Below are 22,017 nucleotides of genomic sequence, written 5' to 3' on the forward strand. Positions count from 1 at the left end.
AAAAAAAACCTCTTTTTTTCCTGAATCTGCCCCCTGTTGTTTTTTTAACCCACCCCCCCCCCCCAACCCCCAAATTTTATAGTTTTATAAAAAATCTTAGTAAATAGAGTCCAACTATGTGTTATTCTTAGTATCTGTGAAGGTTACAGAGGAACTTTTGTTCCACAGCATCACAAGGACCAAAGAACTCACCAGAGAGGTGATAAATAAAACTGTGGAGAAATTTGGAATTATGGTGTAAAACAATGTTTCTAAAAAAAAAAAAAAAAACATAATCTGTATATCCCTGAATACATGATCTCATCTGTGAAGCATGGGAGTGGCAGCATGAGGTTCTTCTCAAAACTCTCAGTACAAAGCTGATACATCCAAACCCCAAAGACGCCCCGCAAAGTATTAACTCAGGCTGAAAGTGGAAGCATCATGCCACACTTAAAAAAAATATTTATTTGTGGAAAATGTTGAAAATCATCTAACTCTGTCCTTCCACTTCACAATTATATGCATTGTAGTGTTTTGTGAAATAGCACATAGAATCCCAATAAAATTAATTGAAATATGTGGTTGTAACGTGACAATGTAATGATTATGTCCAGTTTCAAAACTGTGCAGCTTTATTTGTAAAACGACCCAAGTCTATGAAAAATGCAGGGCCTGGTAATACTGTGTACATGTGTCATGTCCTAACACCATACTGAGATATTGTGCAGCCTCCTTCCTCACATCTTTATCTAATCACTCCTTAAACAGAAGGTTCCAGAGGTACAAAGAAACTCAGTTGCTGCTCCAGTTGCAAAAACCAAAAACTCCTACATCACTAAAAGATGTTTGATATTTCTTAAAACCCTGGTAGATCTCAGTGTGCGACAGCCAGTGGATGTCCAATGAGTTGCACTCATCTACAGGCTTGATGTCTCTTTATCCTACTATGTACCAGCGACTGTATATTGAATAGTAAAAGTATTTGGAGAACATTCTTGCCCTCTTCTTTTACTTCATGTTATCGCTGCAACAAAACTAGTCCATCCAAATCTGTACTTTTAAGGGAATCTTCTGAAATGATTGCTCTTCTTTTAACTCGTCTATGGCCAATACGACTATGGACTCGGTAATCCAACGGAGGTGGCTGGTAAGATTTTGGTGAGGACTCAAGTCCAATTTCAGGTGCTGAGGAAGGTTACCTCTGTCATGTTATGTTCGGATCATCCTCTCTTTACAGTTTTCCAGCTTCTTGCCTGCCGTAAAGAAAAAGAGACATAGAATCTCTTTTGTACCTGCTGTTATGGTTAGGCCTAATAAACTAAAACTGGAAGCGCTGGCGCCTGTCAGATTCCACTGTGCGCTTTGTGGACACTGACGGCTCTGTTCTGTTCTGGTCTTCTTTTACTACAAAATAAGTGCTGTGTTGTGTATTGTGTTTCTATTTATTGCGCTATTGGATGACCAGACACGTTGCAAATTAATTACCCATTTTCATCCCACCATCGATGGCTATAAAGTTTGTAAAGTTACTTAAGTGGTGAGATACTCACGCAGTTGGCAGTGGGCTCCGGTCCAACCATCTGTGCAGCTGCATCGCCCGGTGACGTGGTCACAAATGCCCCGGTTCTGACACTTACAGGTCTGACCGCAGTTCTCTCCAAATCGACCTTTTTGGCACTCTGACAATGCAAAACATACATGGGCACAATGACTAAGTATTACCGTGCAACACTAAATCCTCTACAGGAAATCTGCAGAAGACCAAGCTTTATAATGTTATAGCTTCAGCCAGGTTGTTTTTTTTTTTTTCTTTTAATCAAATAAACGCATTGCTAACTGAAAGGTGAACTTGACATTTGGCGCTTGAGGGGGGGGAAAAAAAACAAAAAAACAAAATGAGCAAATGGCAAAGATAGATCATTAGCTCATATTAGTGGCTTTCTGCTGACTCGAGCTCTGATAGCTGGAACCACAAAATGGCTGCGGAAAAAGCAAAGCCATGAATAAAGCTGCAGAATCACAGACTTAGAATTTTAGTGGGCAATTCACAGGCTTCATTAAAACAAAGCCATGAAATCCTCAAGAAACTTCAGCATGAAAACACTTATTGGTTAGCTGCTAAAAGACTCTTCCAACTTATGTTCTCCCTTCCCTGATTCTGATCTCTATATACATGTGGGTGCATTTATCCAGAATAGACCTCAATTAAACCCCGGGTGCCAGAGGGCACTCTCGTCCTCCCTCCACTCTCCTCCCTTACGCATCCCTAAAAAAGTCATTGGCAATGTCTCATTATATAGATAATTGTTTACAAACACATCTTAGTTGTGCTTTTAGGAGAGGATGTCGTGAAGGGCCGCAGCGAGGGCCTCCCTCACACCCTGTTTTAATGATGTGGCTTCCATTACCCAGAATGCAGTGTGGTCCTGCCCAGCCGGCGGTGCACAGGCAGGCTCCTGTGATGTGGTGGCAGCGGGCACCGTTCCTGCACTCGCACATCTGGCCACAGTCAAGCCCGTAAAAGCCGTCCGGGCACGCTGTGGGCCGAGATAAAACATCCGACTGGTTAGAACTGGCAGCGCAAAAGGTTTGATGCCAGCTTTTTTCACATACTTCTCTCTCTCTTTCTAAAAAGTCGTACACTTCCCCTCCTACTTTCCCTCTCAGCCCTGCCATCTCCCCAAAATACCAATATCAAATTGCAGTACCACGCTGCGGCGGCAGCTGAGCGCCTGCGTTCGTTAAGTGAGCTCCTGTCCCCCACATGTGTGGTGGATCTGGGCCACATCAAAGTTTTATGGCGGATCAGAGGCCTCCCCCAACCCCCTCCTTTCTTTAGGGTAGAGGGGGCACGAAAAGCCGGTAAATAGAGCACCTGCTGTGTGCACAGGCCCCTCCAACCTACGGTAAAACAAAGCCTGGTTACTGTTCACACACACACACACGCACCTACGATGCTGCTGCAAGAAACAAGCAGATGCCAGTCTGAGGGTCTGTTTCCCATTCTCAGTGAGGGCTAAAAAGACTGCTTCAGTGTGCACAAAGTCAAGTGACACTCACAGAGTTTTCTAAGCATGGTGTCCACTCTCAAAACAGAAGCTAGCCAGAGGCTGGGGGCATGAATGGGCCTTTTCCACCACCAGGATGTAAATATTGTCAGCAAGCATGACTTCATTTGGGCAGGAAGGAATGACTTTGTTTATTCACAACCTATTTTTGATTGCTCGGTTTGTTGCTGTGGTGATCAGAGCCTAACCTGAACGTAGTAGTTTGGAAGTCTTTACAACAACAACAACAAAATGCCTAATTCTTGTGTTGATTCAAAGGAACCCTGATCAATGACTATTGGTCAGTGTTGGGTCAACACTAATTCAAACCTGCCCAATGCAATTTTTACCTGTGAACACCATTGTAACGTCATACAATGGTGTCTGGATTATCAAGAGATATAAGTCCCCCTAAAAAGCTCAAACTAACCAACAAAAGTGTGTAACTTAGTTGTGCACCATCCGTTGAAACTTTATATTACAGTTTATTTGCATTTTGTTAATTTCTGACCAACAATCTGACTCCTCAGACATAACCGATTAGGACACTTGATTAAACCAAAATTATTATAATTAACCCTCTGTGAGTAGATATAGTTTACTGGAGTCATAGAGGTTGATATCAACAGCCCCATGGAAGCTGGCACCATTCACATCCAGTGAGGTTGGTTATGATAGGAACAAAACTGTAAAGGTAGGAAATGGTGAAGAGGCAAAAGGATCTGCTTCCTCTTTGGTGCCTTGGTTTTCTGCTGCAGCAGCCAAACCTGAGCAAGAAATTCGATGAATATTTTCCAAAGGAGGGGGGAAAAAAATCATCTTTCTTTAATGCCTCATCACCTTTTCCTTTTCTCCTCATTCCAGCTCTTTTACCTCAAGGTCTTAAACTGGTGAAAGCATCTTTCCTGCTCAGCAGTTTCTTGCCTGGTCACTGCTGTGTTCCCACGCTGACAGCATGACGTCTTTGCCCGTCTTAGAAGTGGTTAGAGAGCAGTTTTATTGAAGCTGGCCCACTGAGGATGCTGTCATCTTAAAACAGCTGTACATTAACTTAGCGGTAGCAAAATGGACACTTTATTGCCTGTTTATTGTCTGGACTGTATTTGACAACCATGGCAACAAGGAGAGGATCACCCTGGCATATTTATTTACAAATTCTACAGTGGCTCAGCACATTAAAATATGAGCACTTATACTGAAACATCCTCTGCGCTTACATGTAGTTAAGTACATACTTCACTATGTCATGCCAGCAGGGGGAGTAAGTATTCATATCCCCAGCAAGGCACCAATGTGGCCTCTGATAGTAGAGCATTGACATATAGTGTTTATAAATATAGACTCTTCCCTATGATTCTTTGTTTATAGGTAGGAACAGATGTTTTAGCCAAAAGCTACACACACACACACACACACACACAAACGCACATACGGGCCATCAATGAAAGCCTCCATCTCTTGACTAAATGAGCTCTTTAAGACAGCAGGATTATTTCCAGATCCCTGGTTGTGTAAGAGCCACTGCTGTCAGACTATAAAGAAGGTCCAGGGACCACACAACCAGCGAGAGCGCACCACAGAAACAGACCGGAGAGACAGAACGCAGAATAAAACTTCCTGGTGCCAATCAGGGCCTAAACAACAACCAAACAAGCAACAATAACACGGATGTTTCGACGTTCGTTGAGCCGGAGTTCTTTCTTCTGCAAACAAAAGGCAGCATTTTGAAGCAAACATCAAAGAGGCAGAGCAGCGCAATCCACATTAATTGTACCTGGAGAAGTAAAAGTTCTAGTCGTAACGCAGAAAATGGGCCTCTTTTCCTCAATAATAATTGACTCAAATGCTTCCCATCAGCACCAGCACCACAGCCAGGCTTCTGACAAAGTCACGTGGTATGTAGGAATCACTGTGAACCTACAGTGCTCTCCACAATTATTCATACCGCTGTTAAGGAGGTGTAAAATATCCTTTTTTTTTATTGCAGCAGCATCGTCTGACACAAACGAAGACAAATCTCAAGGTTTTTTTTTTATTATTTTACCTTAATTTGCACAGGTTGTCTCATTGAGATCTAGGATCTCATTTACAGGAGAGATTTGTTCATTACTATTACTTATTGCCACTTCTAATATGTCTAGTAATTTAAATACAACTTTGACTTTGTTTTACCTATGCCTTACTTTTTTATTTTACCTACGCCTTACTTTTCGTGTCCATGAACTAATATACTTCCCCTTGGGGAAATATTGCACGACACAGAAGTCCTTGTCTTTTTGTTATTCTTTAAAATGGGAAAATGTAGACTATGTGACTATTCTTATATTCCTACCATTTAAGTAAGAAGACATGCATTAATCATTATAACTTTGAAAACAGAAACAAGAAAAGAGCTGCTTGAGTAAAGTCGTGCAGAGTGATAGTTAAATAGTTTAAAACAACTCAAACTGTGATAAACAAAACCAGATGAAGACCCAGGTTCATCTTAACACCAAACACGGGGAGCATGATGGAAAGAGAAGGTAAAAGATATCAAAAGCCCAGAAAACAGTTGGATCATCAAGTCTCTACCCAATTGTTTAGGGCGAATACTAGATGAAAAAATATATCTTTTTATCACATCACAAATGGCCAAGACTTTTGTGAGCAGGTTGGTTCTTGGACTTTGTAACTGGAACCATGTGCTTTGGTCAGATGGGACTATGATTAAGCCTTCCCACCCCATGCCCACTGTTGGGTGTAGTGGACGATCTGTGACGTTGTGGGCATGTTTATATTCTAAGGCAGGGGTGGGCAACTCCAGACCACAAGGGCCAGCCTGCTGCAACTTTTAGATGTATCTCTACTTCAACACACCTGAGTCAAACAATGAGGTCATTAGCAGAGAACCTGACTGCACTTAGGAGATTACTCAGCTATTGGATTCAAGTGTGTTGGACCAGGGAGACATCTAAGAGGTGCAGGAAACCGGCCCTCGAGGACCAGGATTGCCTGTTCTAAGGCCATAAAAAAGTGTTTGTCATCATTAACTATTTGAACTGCAAGGATCTTTTAAATACTAAAAAATCAGGTAACTTCCACCATAAAACACTTGCTGCTGGTACATCTGAATTTCTCCACTCAGGGACAATAAATATATACTTCTATACTACTCTATTCGATTACATCTCACTCTCAAGACCTAAATCGTACATGAAACTTGTGGACTGAGCTAAAGACAGCACAACAAACAAAATATGACTACAGATCATCTCAAGAAACGTTTGGTCTTAACATTCTTCTTTGCATCTTCAACCTTTTAGAGGGGAGCTCTACAGAGAGAACATTCAAAGAACTCACACACCAGAATATTTCTTGAGTAAGAAAATTGCACACCTTCTTTTTGTCTGGCTCGCTTTCATTCTGCATTTTTGAAGATGGACTAAACCGCCTGGTCAACATAATGCAGTAACAACAGCTACTCATCACAAGCAACCGCTCAGCGGGCGAGCCAACAGGATATTTAGGATGTTGTTCTGTTGCACGAGTCAAACGCCACAGTACAGAAAAATGCAGCAAAGAGGGAAAGACAGTGGCATCCTGCTATGGTGACACAATGTAAAGAAGGGATTCAATGTTTTCATGTCACATATATGTCTGTCATATCCTGCCTTGGTTTCACGTTCTTGACCATCTTGCTAGATAGTTCAGTTGTTTTACCACTTCCAGTTAACTGCGCCAAGGTTCACTTGCAGATGAACCAAGAATGAGATTTCCATTAGTTTTGACCAAAGTTCCCTTGTTTGATTCCTGGCAGAGATCAGCTGAGCTTTCATACCTGTTAAATTGATGATGGGCTATCCGAGTAAAGGAACTCTGGTCTGCTTTATATTTGACAAGCAACTCTGGTGTGAAAGCTAAGAGTTGTCCTACTGTCAGAATGATAGGATGAGCGCCAATCATCCTCCCTCTCCTCCTACTGACTTTTTACTTTCACGAACTTTGAAAATAGCGCTATATCAATTGTCTGTGTCTGCTCTGACTTCTCAAAACTCCAGTAGGTTGTGGCAGATTGTATTGAATCAAGTTCTGACAGAGATTTCTTACTGTTAAAGGATAGTTGTTGTTTTTTGTCTCCACTATCGCTACATGCATGGTTGGTATGAGGGATTGCTGTAGCGATGACTCAAGGCGACTGACTTTGTACTGTTGCTATGTGTTCGATCAGAAGGAGTGAATGCCGCAAGTCAACGACTCGATCCAATCTGCTGGGTTCCTTTGAAAGAAACTTTTTTAAGATACCTTGAGATGTACTGTTGAATGACTAGGATCAGGCAGGAAGTATGTCTGAATGAATTGAAATGACTTTTTTTGTAAACTGCCTCCAAACTACATTTGTTGGGAATTGGCACTGTGTGAATAAACTGAACTGGAATTGAATTGAACATTCAGAGTGTTGACAGCAGGGGTGACACAAGCTGTGGGGACACATATGGTCATATGTAAATCCACCAGTGTGGGATTCTTCACACATACTGAATGAAAGAGGTCACATTAAAGATCATTTAACCCTTTTAGTTTCAAATTAAAAGGAAGAAATATAAGGTAAGACGTACATCTTTCCCAGGGGTTCTGATACTTGTGAAGGAAGTCTCCCAGTGAAGATTGCCAGTGTTTATTAAAGCGCCACGTAGATTGGCCATAAACGTTTGAGTAACGGATAAATTGAAGAGATCTGGATCGTCTCACCGACCAGGCCCTTCCAGAATCCTACTTGAAGGAGAGACTCTGCAGAAGACCACGTAACTGGACACCTCTGTTTAAACCTTAAGAAAATGAAATTTGGTCAGTCCAATGGCTGCATTTCTATAACAATATCCAATCAGAGTGATGACTGCACATCAGACTGTTATGACTAGGGATGTGAAGCTCTGTTCCAGGGTGACAGACCCATGATTTAAGAAGCCCTGCATACTTGGAAGGTGGTATGAATTTCATTGGCTGGTAGTGAACTCACAGTAAATCTTTTGGTCTGTAATAACACAAGGCCACTTCAAGCCAAAGGACTATAATCAAGAATGAATTTGTTACATGGATGAAATTTTTTGGACTGTTGCAGCTCAGGACAAACATGGTGATGATGAGATGAACAGTTACACGAATAGCTTGCTACGACAGCGTGGCTGCAGAGACACACTCCATCTGTCTCAGAATGACTAATACAAATCACATCTTGGGATTTGTGTGGCCTTAAAATGGTTTCAGTTATGACAGGCTGGTGATTCATTGGATTCAGCGTTAACTGTGAAACATGAAGAAATGTCCTACAGCACCCTCTAGTGTATTTGGAGTTAAAACTGTTTGTGAACGTTTGAGTCTAAGGCCGACACGTGGATACAACTAAAGGATCTGAGCATAAATTGTTGGATACAGTAAATAGCAATGCTACAGATTAAATATGGTTCTAGAATACCATTCATTCGTATGGTGCCACAGCAATAAATGGAGAGCGATTAAATACATGGTACAGCTAAATGGAATCAGTAATAATACAATCAGGCATAAAAAAGTGATTTCAAAGTAATACATTCTGTTTCCTAGATTTCAAATCATTACTAGAGCAGGTTTCATAACCTTTGAGTCCACAAATGGGGTCCAACCAACAGCCACACATGTAAAACTTGTATCATTTGCCACAGTCCTCTACGTTTGCCTCAGTCCTCGCACCCACAAGGGTTAATCGAGTCTCTATGTTGTGTCTTCCCCTTGATTGTCCTCAGCTGTCTTTTGTCTCCCCAATTACGCCCTGGTGTATTTAAGCTCTCCTGTGTTCCCTGCTCCTCGTCGGATCCTTGGATCCTTGTGTCTTAGTTCCATTTACTACCAGTGTCTGAGCTCCTTGCTTTATTGCTCACATGTGCTGCCTGGACTTTGTACTCTCTGTATTTTCATTAAAATCATCATTTTCACCACAATCTGGGTCCACCGCCTCATCCTCACCATCTACAAACAACCCCATTTCATGACGGTTTCAAATACATAACAGGTCGACGACACCAGTATTTCTCACTTTCGGTTCTCAGCAGCCCCTGTCCTGCATATTTTAGATTTGCTCCTTTTCCAGAACACCAAACTCAAATGACTGCAGGCAATCAAGAGCTGCAGGGTTACTCAAAATAGGCTTCACAGTTAGAAACACCTCATTTACCTCACAGCTGAAAGTGAAAAGTGGGGAAAGCGTTCTCAGACTGATGTCAGGAATTGTTAGGAGTTACAGTGTCCTCACCTCTTCCCCCCAGAATACACATTTCTATAGGTATACTTTGATTAAAAACAAGGATGATATTTGGTATTTGTAATTTAAATCACCATTGTTTTTGATGTATGTTTCTTTTAAAAAGAGTTTTCATTTGACTACACATGTGGCACTAATTTTAATAACTTCACAGACTTTGGCTCAATATTTTGAAATATATTAAGTGACTCTGATCGGTATCGGGGACAAAAAAATGGCTGATCAGGTCATTACTAATTTCAAAATAACCCTTTGAGTAACTAATAATAAGCTTTTCATTCTTTTGAAACTGTACAGAACAAACCCAAATGACACTGCCTCAATCATTCACACATGGTATGAATTGTATTAGGTTATGTTCAACCTGGTCTCATGTCAAACAAAAAACAGACAACATCCAAAACATATCTAAAAACATAAGATGTGGTAGCTGTTTGAACTTTTACATTAAAAAAGTAAATAATGAATGACATAAAGGCTTACTTTTTTCACAGAGATGCCCAGTGAATCCAGGTGAGCAGATGCAGGCGCCGCTCACGTGGTCGCAGAGGGCTTCGTTCTTACACAGACACTCCTGAGCACAGCCGTGTCCATAATGACCACTGGCGCACTCTGTGGAGCAGAAAGACGGGAACATGAGTATATTTAGGAACATGATAGAAAACAAAATTTTAAATCTCAAGCATGAAATCAACACAAAATGTAACACATTTACATTTTCCGTGCAATTTGTGTCATGCTATGTTTGCTATGCAATAAATCTCTAAAACCACAAACAGTGCAACAGGCAACTCACTAAAGTTAGGTTAAAGATGCAGTAACAACAGTTAACCCCATGGTGGCAGCATTCACTAAATGTTTTGACATTGAAACTCAGACATCATCCCCCGAACTCCAAACTTACTCTCTTCACAGTGGTCTCCGGTGTGGCCAGCTTCACACACACAACGACCACTGACCGGGTCACAGCCCACAGAATGATCCTGACACTGACACCTTCCAATGCAGCCTTGGCCCCAAAAACCAGGTTCACATGCTGAACAAAGTTAGGCAAAACATACTGGTGAATTCAATTTGTTTTTCTTTCCTTTTCTTTCTGTACTATTCTGCCGGATTTGCTGTTTTTTTTTAGAGGGGTGGGGGGTTTGTTTATTCTTACTTGTCTCACAATCGTGGCCAGTTTTGCCAGGAGGGCAGATGCAAAGTCCATTCTTTGAGTCACAGCTGGCGTCAGGGTGGCAAGAACAACGCGCGAGACAGCCAGGTCCAAAGTGGCCTGCAGGACATGCTGTGTATGACAAGTGGATCATCAGAAAACGGATGAATATATTTCCAAGGTATAAGGGTATTGTTTATTTATCTTCTTTTTTATGATGTGACACATGACAAATCAAGGAGTAATAAATGTCTGAGAGGTTTCACCCTCTCAGTATCACTAATAGTGATAGTGGAAGTCAGTATTAGTCATATGTCTTATTTAAGTTTTTATTGTTGATTGTTTAAAATAATAATAATAATAATAATAATAATAATAACAATAATAATAATAATAATAATAATAAGGTCAATGAAGAATAAGATACAAATCAAAGAGTTAGAAATATCTCCCAGTTTTTAACGTCTTTAATCTAAAAGAAGAATAAAACTAAAGTGCTGTTTGACAAGACGAAGCAACGCAGAGCTCCATAAGCCGCCGAGTTCAAAATTGTCTCTGTAAACTATTAGTTAGAGACAGTGTAACAAAATAAACACCTTCCTGGCAAGAACTTCCTCTCTTCCCAGCAGGACAGTCGCACTCTCCAGTTACAGGATCACAGGGAGCTCCTCCGCAGTCACAGGTCAGACGGCAGTTTTCACCATAGTTTCCTGTTTGGCAGGCTAACAACAGTTGAACACAAAGAAATTAAAAGGACGGGTAAATAACTCAACATTCGAGGAGCAGCTTTAGAGAAAACACTGGACAGGGCGTTTTTGTGTGTGTGTGTTGAGAAAGAAAGACACTCGAGAAAACATTTCAGAGGATGTTTATTTGTTTGGCCTCTGCCAATAGCTTCTGGAGTTGAAACTGAAGTAAATCTTTCCTTTCATGACCTCGCCTGGAACCTAAGTGTTGGAAATTCAAAAAAAATGATTTACTTTTAATGTGCCTTTGAAGAACTCAAGCGGGCCTGGCTCTACCTGAGCCACAATATGGACATACTTTACAATTAGTTTTGGTTTTTCTTTTAGTCCACTTCACAAGATTGTCACTCCTGAAAAATATTCACCACTAAGCATTTAGTTTCAGGAGCACAGCAGTCAAATTCATTCCAAGAAGAATACTTTCACTAAGTAAATTTAGGCTTTTTTTAATTCCAAGTATTGATCAATTTAGTTATTAATCAACAGTATCAGAATTAATAAAAAATAATCAGGAAAAATTCAGAAAATCATTGATAAGAATTTATGTCAATTTGTGATTGTGTGTGCAAATACATGAGGCTTAATATCTCTTCAAAGTATTTATTTTTATAAAAGCTGTCTTATTTTGGCACATTTTAAGAAGCCTCAACATAATTTACAGGGATTTCACAATTCACATAATAACACAACATAAAGAAGGGCAGAATTGTGAAGCGGAAAGAAAAGGATTTGTGGTTTCCAAAATGTTTTTTTTCTTTAAATCTGAAAAGTGTAGCGTGCCTTAAAGTCCAGGCCATCTCAGTCGATACCTTGTGAAAACGCCTTTTATTTGTAGTTGATGTTATTTGCGGCTGCGTCCTTAAGTGCTTTCTGCATACATTCAAATGTCTACCGATTCTTCTTATTCTTTGCAAAATGGCTCAAGTTTGATGAGACAAGGTGGGTGATCGTCTGTGAAGCTCAGTTTCAAAGTTTCGTCACAGATTATGTTGATCTTTAGGTCTGGACTATGCCATAATATAAAGCATATTTATATGGTTTATATTAAAGCATCTGCATATGCTTTAATATAAAGAACTCCATTGTACTTGTGACAGTGTGTTTACCGCTATGGTCCCGTATCGTACTCCATTTTTCACAAGTATTTTGTCAGTCACCATTTTTTTTTTTTTTTTTTTCTTGGCCTATTGTGTTCCTTGGTCTTCATCATGTTTGTTCACTAATGTTCTCTAGCAAACCTCTGAGGCCTTCACAGAACATCTGGTTTTATACTGACAACAAATCAGACGCAGATGGACTCTTTTTACTTGCTGGGTGATTTCTGAAACTAACTAGTTGCACTAAATTTTATGAAAATATATCAAAGTAAAAGTGAACACAAAAGCACACTTTTCAGATCTTTATTTGCATTTATTCAATTAGCATTTCATCTGTGCTGGTCTATCATTTTAAATTTAAATAAAACACAAGGACGTTTGTGGTTGTAATGTAGAAAAATGAAAAAAAAAAAAAAAAACAAAAAAAAAAAAAAACAGAATATGTCAAAACTTTTTCAAGGTTCTGGATGCAAACAATACCTTCACATGGCAATATCTGTCTGCATGCAAGGCCTGTATGATAAAATAGGTTAAATCAAAGCAATTTAATGTCAGATTTCTACACTTCTTTATATGTAAGATCGTCCTTTATTACATATGAAAACAATGTTTTGTCTCACCCAGTTGACACTGGTCCCCCTGAAGCCCAGCAGGACATCTTTGGCTGCAGACTCCGGTCTTAGGGTCACATGACCCTCCACCTGGACAATCACATGACTGCTCACAGCCGGTGCCAAAGAAGCCTGGATCACATTCTGCATTGGGAGACGGACAAAAAGGGAGGTTTGCGCGATTGCAAATACAATGTTTTACTAAGCAAAATGCAGAAGACAATCATGTTACTCAACTCAGCTCGGCTTTCACCCTGATTTATTTTTTTTAACTCTTTTATGGGACACTATTGGAAAAGATGCATTTCAAAGTAAACCGCATCACTGAAAATGTATTTTCCCCGAGTGACTTGCGTCAGAAACAGATTAAATAGTTTATCACAATATTTTTAACTGTGAAATGATCAGCTCATTAATATGACCTCTAAAGCAACATCTGACTAATTCAAACTAAAACTGTTTGGAAGGTGCATAAATTTTAGGTGGCAGTGAGTAAAGCAGCTGTACCTTTCTCACAAAGCAGACCGTGATATGCAGGCTTGCAGAAACAGCTTCCTGTTTTTGGGTCACAGCCGCTGGATTGCTCTTGGACACATTTGCATTCCTTGGAACAGCCTGCTCCGTGTGTCCACTTGGGACAAGCTGAGGGACGGACGGGGTTGTTGAAAAGAAGACATGAACCAAAAAGCATGAATTCAGAGGAGGCGCAATAAAGAATGTCCTCAAATCGGTGCTCGAATAAAGAAAACATGCAGCTCACTGTATTTATGTTCTGTAACAAAAACTAAATATGTTGGCCGCTTCTGTTTGCTTAAGTTGAAAGGAAATATGCAGAAAGGGAACCTGAATGATCAACTTTCACTTTGAATGAGCAGAACAAACATGGCCATGTTATCATAACATTAGATTTCTGTTTGTCTTAGTCAAGCCAATTTTAACACCATTAACTGAACTTTGTGCAAACTCCCAGTTACCACTTATGCTTGAGTGTCTATTTCAGTGTTTTCTGCAGCGTTTTAAGTCATAAACTACTTACTGTAATGATGCCATTGACAAAATGTTCTTGCTTAAACTCAGGGTTCTTCACACATACAGCAACATACTACCAAGTATATGACTATGAGTACAGATGAACTGCTATGCCCCTAATCACTACAGCTGAATCCTGCCAAGATAGTCCCTACTTAACAACAAACACTGAGCTGCACTCCACCCAGTCCCTCTCCACCACTGGCTTCAAGTTAGGTGCAGCTGCAGCTGCAGCCTCCGGTTACACCCTCTCCACCCTCCCAGCGTCCCCACTTGCAGGATGGAGCAGACAGCTGGAGGATTCTGATAATACTCCTTGTGTGCGCTCGCTTCTCCAGTTTGGTCTTTAAACTCTGAAGAACGTCCGCCTCGCGAAGTGAACAGGGGAAACTTTATCAACATGTCTATCCGGAGGTTCTGGAGCAGCCCGAAAACACTGGGAGACGTTAACGTTGTGACAGAAGAGCTGAAGAATCTTTACTACAAGAGGCTGCTGCCTATTGAGAAGCACTACTCCTTTCATCACTTTCATTCCCCAAGTTACGAGGATGCGGACTTTGACAACAAGCCAATGGTTCTGGTAATGGGTCAGTACTCGACGGGAAAGACGACTTTCATCAGGTAAGCCTCAAAACTAAAAGTACAAGTAAAACAGGTCAAAAGTCTTAAGCAGGCTGCGGGTGTTCTGTCCAAGGCAGACGTTGGTAGCAGGTTATGTCTGCTGAATTTGCAGGTATTTGCTCGAGGAAGAGTTCCCTGGCAGCAGAGTTGGGCCAGAGCCGACCACTGACTGCTTCACTGCACTCATGTACGGAGAAGAGGAGCGAGTCACCCCTGGGAACGCCATCACGGTGGATCCCAAGAAACCCTTTCGCAACCTTGATCCTTTCGGAAATTCTTTCCTGAACAGGTAAGAAAGACAAAGCCTAAGACAGAAGAAGGTTAAGAACAAGACATCTCTATATGTCTAGATATTTTGGAAGTTCTCAATAATGATTTATCACCAATTATTTATCATCAGTGATATCCTAACCTAACATCAATCCAACCTATGTACCCATGTTCCCATGCAGAGTTACAGGAGCGCTGGTGTGACACTCCAGTGCTTGTTGGGAGACCAGTGAACTGAGATGTAACACCAAATTCAAATGGATTTTTTTTTTTCTCTTTCCAGATTCCAGTGTGTGCAGATGCCAAATCCAGTCCTAGAGAGGATCAGCATAATTGACACGCCTGGGATCTTGACTGCTGCTAAGCGAAAACTTAGCCGAGGTGAGACAGACTGTTTTCGGCATTGGTGGAACAAATCACTGTTCCCCCAGAAATTCTCACACGCACAGTACAGGGTGGATGGACTCCACTGTGGCTTTAAGATTCCTTTAGGAGTACGGTCATAGAAGAGGCAATGAAGTAGAAAAGACCGGCCCATCATAAATCACTCAGCTGATGTCGGAGGCGACGCAGATGAAAGACGTTAGTGAGGAGACAAGCAGGGAGTAACTGAGCAGCCGTTGCTTTGTTTTATAGACACATTTTTCTGTGGGTGTAACAGTAATGGCTAGAAACCAGTGGGGGCCACTGGGACCTGCTGCATGCTCCTCCACGCTGTAAGGCTGCGTGGCTTTCCCCATTAGCTACGCTAATGAAAACCTTGTGTTTCTCTTCCTTATCCTAAGGCTATGACTTCCAAGCAGTACTGCGCTGGTTTGCAGAGCGTGTGGATCGAATCATCCTGCTATTCGACGCACACAAACTGGAGTTCTCCGATGAGCTCACCAGGGCCTTTGGAGCTCTGTACGGCTACGAGGACAAGCTGCGCGTGGTTCTCAACAAAGCTGACAGGGTGGACTCGCAACAGCTCATGAGAGTGTATGGCGCCCTCATGTGGTCGCTGGGGAAAGTGTTCCGAACCCCGGAAATCTTACGGATTTACATCGGGTCGTTCTGGTCAGAGCCGAGGCAGAGGTGCGACCACTACAACCTGATAGAGCTGGAGGAAGAGGATCTGCTAACGGACATAAGGAACCTACCACGCAACGCCGCAGTGAGAAAGCTGAACGACCTGGTGAAGAGAGCACGTTTAGTCAGGGTAAAAATACTCACTCAAGGTTAATATTTATAAACTCACCTGGTGTTACGGTGACCAGAAGTTTTCATGCCATTATGATTACATTTATCCTGATACAAGTGGAGGTGAACATACACATATTTGTCACTGTAAATTAAACTTTTTTTGTCTATTTAGATGACAAGAAATCCACTGTAAATAAAACCTTGTCCACCATTTTCTATATGCTTAACAAAGACTGAAGAAGTTTGTTTTCAGTTCATGATGACCAAAACAGTGGCTTTGAAGTTAATGTAACATTTATGCCAACAAGGAGTGCACATAACCTTCTCATTTGCTCCTTTCTTAGGCTCATGCACACATTGTCAGCCATCTAAAGCAGGAGATGCCAACAATCTTTTGCAGGGAAAGCAAGAAGCACAACCTGATCTATGAGCTTCCTGTTATCTTCACCAAGATTCAGCAACAGCATCGAGTCCCAGCTGGTGACTTTCCTGACTGCACCAAGATGCAGGTCAAACGATTCTCTCTGATGTTTGCATGAATGAAAAGTTTCACATGATTTTTCTATCCTATTGCCTTCAGTGAGTTCTCACAAGTTTGCATCCATTTTCAGGAGAAGCTTTTGGGTCAAGATTTTTCGAAGTTCAAGACTCTGAAGCCAAGCCTGATGAACTCCTTGAACAAACTGCTAACCACTGACATAGCCAGTCTGGTTCCTTTATTCCAGCAGCAAGAGCAGAGGAAGAAATCGCTACCTGCCGTGTTGGATGGTGAATTTTTGGGAACGTTCCGGCGCGATCAGTTCAAGGGAGACCCGTTTAAGGAAATGCTCAAAGATGATGAGGTCAGCGAAGCGGATTCCGACGAATGGGCTGTGGAGAAATACAAACCTAAATATGATGAGATCTTCTACAACCTAAGTCCACACAATGGCAAACTCAGTGGCACCAAAGTCAAAGAGTGGATGACGACCACTCATTTGCCCAATTCGGTACTTGCTCACATCTGGAGACTGGCAGATGTAGACAGGGACGGGATGCTGGACAACGAGGAATTTGCGCTGGCAGTCCACCTGATTGAGGGGAAGCTGGACGGACACTGGCTGCCCAGAGAGCTTCCTTCCCACCTGGTTCCTCCCTCCAAGCGGCTTAGCACATCAAGCGATGCACCAGCATAATCTACTTGTCAGAATCAAAAAGACTGAGGAGACATCACATGTATAATTTGTACAAAATATTTTAAGCAAACCTGATGTCACTGACTGCGAGGCCCATAAAAGTGTACAGTGTTTTATATATTCACAAACTTATCACTGTCTATTCGAGCAGTTATCAGATTTTGTTCTCTCTAACATAAAGTGTGGTACATTTATTAAAAACATTTGTATTATTATATTTTGTCATTGTAATACGCTTTCTAACCAACCTAGGTGGCAGAAACGACCATATAATCCCAGCGAGCAGAGGCAGGCTCCATAAAGTCGATGGCAGGGTCCTTTGTTGGGGCAGTTGCACTTTCGTCTGCAGTTCTTTCCAAAATAGCCCCTCGGGCAACCTGAGTGAGAACAGTGCCAGAGAACTTGTTAGATTTAGATTTAGAGATGACTCCCAAGTGGACTTCATGTTATGTGTCAACCTTTCATGTGTTAGTTTATTTGGAAAGGATTTTGGTTAAGTTTCAAAAAGCTGGGACAGAGTATGCAGACGCCTGTCCGCCCCAGTTTGTTTATGTACTTTCCAAAAAAATTCTGGTTTCAGAAAATTCTGAAATCTTTTTGTCCCTTTTGTGTATGGCGCAAAGATTTTACTAAATGTTTATAGCCTCGTCCTTTTTGATTGCATGGCCCCTTAGTTATAATATGGGCCATGTCATTTGCTTTTCAGTAATATATCCCAGCAAAACCTTCAGAACAAAACAACAACAAAAAAAAAACATCAAAAAACACATAATCCTGGAGGCAGCATTTTGTGGTTCCAAAATATGAGAATACAAACCGTCCTCGCAGAACTGGCCATTTACCCCGAGAGGGCAGAGACACTTCCCAGACACAGGGTCACATGAGCCTCCATTCAGACAGTGGCACATGCCGTCACAGGACTTCCCGTAGCTCCCCTGATGACAAGCTGGAGGCAAACAATGCAAAGGATCATCCTTGTTATTTTTAGATGCAAAACTAAACAATGGATTAAAAGGAGACTTCTTTGCCACGAAAACATAAAACAAGAACTAGAACATGCTTAATGTTAGGAAGCGGTCAGCGACTGATCCTGTGCTCATCTGAGGTTCTTATGCTCACAGGCGTCATAACCAACTCTGGCACAAACGAGCAGGATGTGTTAAAAGAGCAACATTCTTACTGTGCCCGCTTTAACCCCACCTCACACTTTCCTCGCGGCTCTTTTATGTCTCCATAAGGAAGATCGCTTAAGACAAACTGAAGAAGCACAAACGTCATGCCTTGTGATGACAGACAAGCAGAGATTCCCTGTACTGAATTATAAAGAAATACGAGGTGAGGAGGCCGGAAAGGAAACGTGTGACATTTAGAATTGCAACTGGTTCACGAATGTGATCATACAGTATTTAATACAACATAGTTGAGTCTGCATCTAAACACCAGAAGCCACTTTCAAGAAGTGACAGATTGCTTCTAAATGTACTTATCCCTCATTTCCTTCTGCCTCGGACCAAAGACAGCTATTAATCACCGCCCTGAATCGGAACAAAGGAATCTCTTTCTTTACCCAGTAATGGACATCCTTGACCTCAGGCTGTAGTCTTGCTGTGGCTCCTGGCCACACTCCAGCATCGGATAGATTTATTCACTGGTCCCCTTGTGTTTTGGAGCACATAAATAACCCCAGACTCCCACTCTAAAGAAACGACAGGGGGTTGATCCATGGCTCTGGATCGATGAATGCTGTGAGCTGTCTTGTCTCTTACTAACAAACAAAAATAATGCTTCAGGTCGTTCCACAGACCTGGATGATGAAATATTGCTTGTAAAAACCAGGCTGAGTGTATGTGCTTTAGTCTTGCCAGTGTAGCTGATTAGGGTTGTAGAACAGTTTTGCATGCTTGGTAAAATATTTTCTTGAGAAAAATCTGTGTGTATTCAGTTTAAGCATAGTTTATTAAGATGTTTATTGTTTTTGCAATATTTTTTATTTATTTATCCAGCATGGCTTGAGTGTAAAATGTTGCAAGTGCTTTTATAATGTTAAAAGCTCTAATTTAAATTCATTTAATTAGATATAATGAATTTATTTTGGAAACTATATTATGACAACTAGTGATTAAGAAGGGCATTTCAGGTCAAACTTTGTTGCAAACCTGCTTTTCTTTCTCTCAGTCACATAACAAACACTTAGCATAACATTATTTGTACTCTTGGCAGATTTAGAGTTTAAATTAATATTTTAATTTATCCAAATGTTTCTCCTGATTGGAAATAATGTCAAGGTTTGGAGAGGCCCACCTTCCAAACATGAACCTCTTATTAGACATTTCAACCACATCAATAAAGATGAATTGTCAAAACGCCAGAGGAAACATTCAAAAAGCTCCTCAGCACTTATAAGAAGGGTTTTATTCTTGTACAACTGCATAAATCATTTCAAACTTCTCATTTCTTATTAAAATACTGATACCATAAATGTTTAGACACTTTTTTAAAACCAATGTTACTTCACAATTGTGTGCCCCATTTCGAATGTGAAACAAACGTCAGATTGGAAATGAAAGAAAATGATATGAAATTTAAACCAGCTAGGGGTTTTAATATTTCTGGCCTTGGTTACACCTGCCCAGACACCATTGTTTTGCTGAAAATATGTCTAAACGTTTACATGCTTAATGCACACGGATCTTACTTGGTGTACAAGTGAAAGTTTTTGTGACTGCTAGAATTGATCTCAGGAGTTTATTAGATGTTTTCTGAGAACGAGCCTGACCGTTGCCTTCCTACACGATCCCGCTCGACTCCAATTAAACTTGATTTCTCTGGGTGAATTTCACCCAGGCCAGTCAGCAGACAGAAGAAGCAGTTGTGAATGATGAATTTTGGCACTAGAACCAACTTTTTTCCCTAATGGAACAAACAGAACTCTGATGCTATCCAGACGCAGCACAGGGAGTTTACACCGAAAAGAAAAGAAATGAAACCATCCTCACTCTCGTTGCAGATGATTCCTGTCCAGCCAGGCGAGCAATCACATCGGTCCTTGTTTTCACTACATGCTCCGCTCACGCAGTCGTCACAGCTCACGCTACAGTCATCCCCAAAGGAGCCCTCTAGGCACACTGAAAAGGAAATGGTGAACTCCAAATTACTTTTCTTGTCCGTAGATTTACAGAGGGGGCAATAAAATAGTATTGATTTGATCAGACGTCCCCAGAAGTCTCATCATTCACATTTCTTCCTGTACCTACGGAGCTTTCCAGTCTCAGCTCTCCCCTGTGCTCTCTGTGGATCTCTAATTCTTCGTCACGGTCACTAACATGACGACCATCATCATCATCATCATCATCATCATCAGTGCTGTGGCGAACGTGCAGGGCTGCCGTGTAATGCACGAGCTGAGGAGCCTTTCGAAACAGCAGGTCAGGCAGTCTGTCGGCCTCCAGCCCTTCCTCCTCTTCCTCCTCCTCCTCTTCCTCATGCAGCTCACCGCCATACAGAGCTGAACACACGCATGGCAAAGCGAAGCTCAAGAGCAAAACTTCCATTTACCTGATTTGATTCGTCACATTTTTTGCTCGCTGATGGTTACGACGCTGTTGTTTCTCACCGATGCAAGCGTGCCGATCCAGATCCAAGCGGAAGCCCATTCGGCAAAAGCACTGATAGGTTCCCAAGGTGTTGACGCAGTAGTGTTCACATCCCGAGGTCTCTGCCAGGCACTCATCAATATCTAGAAGAAGACAAGAGAATTAAAATCCACAGGCCCTGCCATGGCACTGGCATATTATTGAAGTTGAAGCTAATCTGCTATGCATAAATTCAATAGCATGCATCTGGAGCACATTTAAGTAAACTTTGGCTACTGCATGAGCAATATGCTCTGTTTTCCACAATGAGTTAATAAGCATGCATTGGAATTACAACCCAGCTGTTCTATAAAATAAAAAAAAGACAATAACAAAAAAACACCAGACAGGCTAATCTGCTAACAATCTTGCTGCACTCTCACCTTCGCAGCCGCAGCCATCTGGGCTCAGTCTGTGGCCTGCTCTGCAGCTGCACTCATAGCCACCGGGGTAGTTTCTACAGAGGTGGCTGCAGCAGGACTCCACACTCAAACACTCGTCACTATCTAAAGGAAGAACATGTTTTAAATGTTGATTAGAGAGACAGTAAACTAAAAACTGGGATTGGAAAACTTCAGAGAATAGCAAAGATCTTACCTACACAGGTCCTCCTGTCCGTGTCCAGCTGGTAGCCTTGGTTACAGGAGCATAGGGGGCCATTGGTGTTATGCTCACAATGATGAGAGCATCCCCCATTGTTCTTCTCACAGCTATTTACAATCTCCATCTCAATGCCTGGAGGTAGGCGCATCAACGCCGAGGCATGAAACGACCATAATTAAAATGTGTAACAAATGACCAAACTTGCTTTTGGAGCTCTGCTTGGGTCTTATTGTGACTTAATGATTGGGGAGATTTTGGCAGCAATTTGTTTTCCAGATACCAAAAGAAAAAAACAAACAAACATTAACTTATTCCCAGAAAACAGCTCAATGTTTTTTCCAAGCACCTGAACTGTTTCTAGAAGCAGTAGAGACACAAATTGAAGTACAATAACATCCAAAAAGTTAATTGTGCATAATATTTGCATTTCATCTTTCAAATTTGCTCAGTCTCAGTAAGCATTTTGTGCCACCAATTCTTAATTGGATTCAAGTCTCTATCTTGACTGGATTATTTCAACAAATAGTTACGCTTTGCTTAAAACTACTCCACTAAAAGGTCTGGCTGCATGTTTAGGATCATTGTCTTGCTG

At 41.4% G+C, this 22,017-nt stretch overlaps 2 protein-coding genes across 2 annotated transcripts in view; one reads left to right on the plus strand and one right to left on the minus strand.

Moving 5' to 3' along the window:
- egfem1 (EGF-like and EMI domain containing 1) overlaps nucleotides 1-22,017 on the minus strand; it is a 45,468-nt gene that overhangs the window by 9,409 nt on the left and 14,042 nt on the right. Inside the window, exons 10-22 of the mRNA XM_015029562.1 lie at nucleotides 21,420-21,557; nucleotides 21,206-21,328; nucleotides 20,804-20,926; nucleotides 20,441-20,695; nucleotides 20,187-20,315; nucleotides 18,008-18,136; nucleotides 17,439-17,567; nucleotides 13,421-13,555; nucleotides 12,923-13,057; nucleotides 10,208-10,339; nucleotides 9,787-9,915; nucleotides 2,391-2,519; nucleotides 1,533-1,661 (exon numbers count right to left, since the gene is read on the minus strand). Coding sequence (XP_014885048.1) covers nucleotides 1,533-1,661; nucleotides 2,391-2,519; nucleotides 9,787-9,915; nucleotides 10,208-10,339; nucleotides 12,923-13,057; nucleotides 13,421-13,555; nucleotides 17,439-17,567; nucleotides 18,008-18,136; nucleotides 20,187-20,315; nucleotides 20,441-20,695; nucleotides 20,804-20,926; nucleotides 21,206-21,328; nucleotides 21,420-21,557 — 1,815 coding nt within the window. The remainder of the gene's footprint in view (nucleotides 1-1,532; nucleotides 1,662-2,390; nucleotides 2,520-9,786; nucleotides 9,916-10,207; nucleotides 10,340-12,922; nucleotides 13,058-13,420; nucleotides 13,556-17,438; nucleotides 17,568-18,007; nucleotides 18,137-20,186; nucleotides 20,316-20,440; nucleotides 20,696-20,803; nucleotides 20,927-21,205; nucleotides 21,329-21,419; nucleotides 21,558-22,017) is intronic.
- Nucleotides 13,594-17,405, plus strand: LOC106945690 (EH domain-containing protein 2-like). Its single transcript, XM_015029553.1, has 6 exons — nucleotides 13,594-14,563; nucleotides 14,676-14,852; nucleotides 15,117-15,214; nucleotides 15,619-16,031; nucleotides 16,360-16,524; nucleotides 16,627-17,405. Exons 1-6 carry the CDS (start codon nucleotides 14,343-14,345, stop codon nucleotides 17,188-17,190), a joined length of 1,638 nt encoding a protein of 545 aa, XP_014885039.1. The 5' UTR covers nucleotides 13,594-14,342; the 3' UTR covers nucleotides 17,191-17,405.

The sequence above is a fragment of the Poecilia latipinna genome, unplaced genomic scaffold, assembly GCF_001443285.1.
Source record: "Poecilia latipinna isolate Pla-1442-1.1 unplaced genomic scaffold, P_latipinna-1.0 Scaffold157, whole genome shotgun sequence".
In the NCBI taxonomy this organism is placed as follows: domain Eukaryota; kingdom Metazoa; phylum Chordata; class Actinopteri; order Cyprinodontiformes; family Poeciliidae; genus Poecilia; species Poecilia latipinna.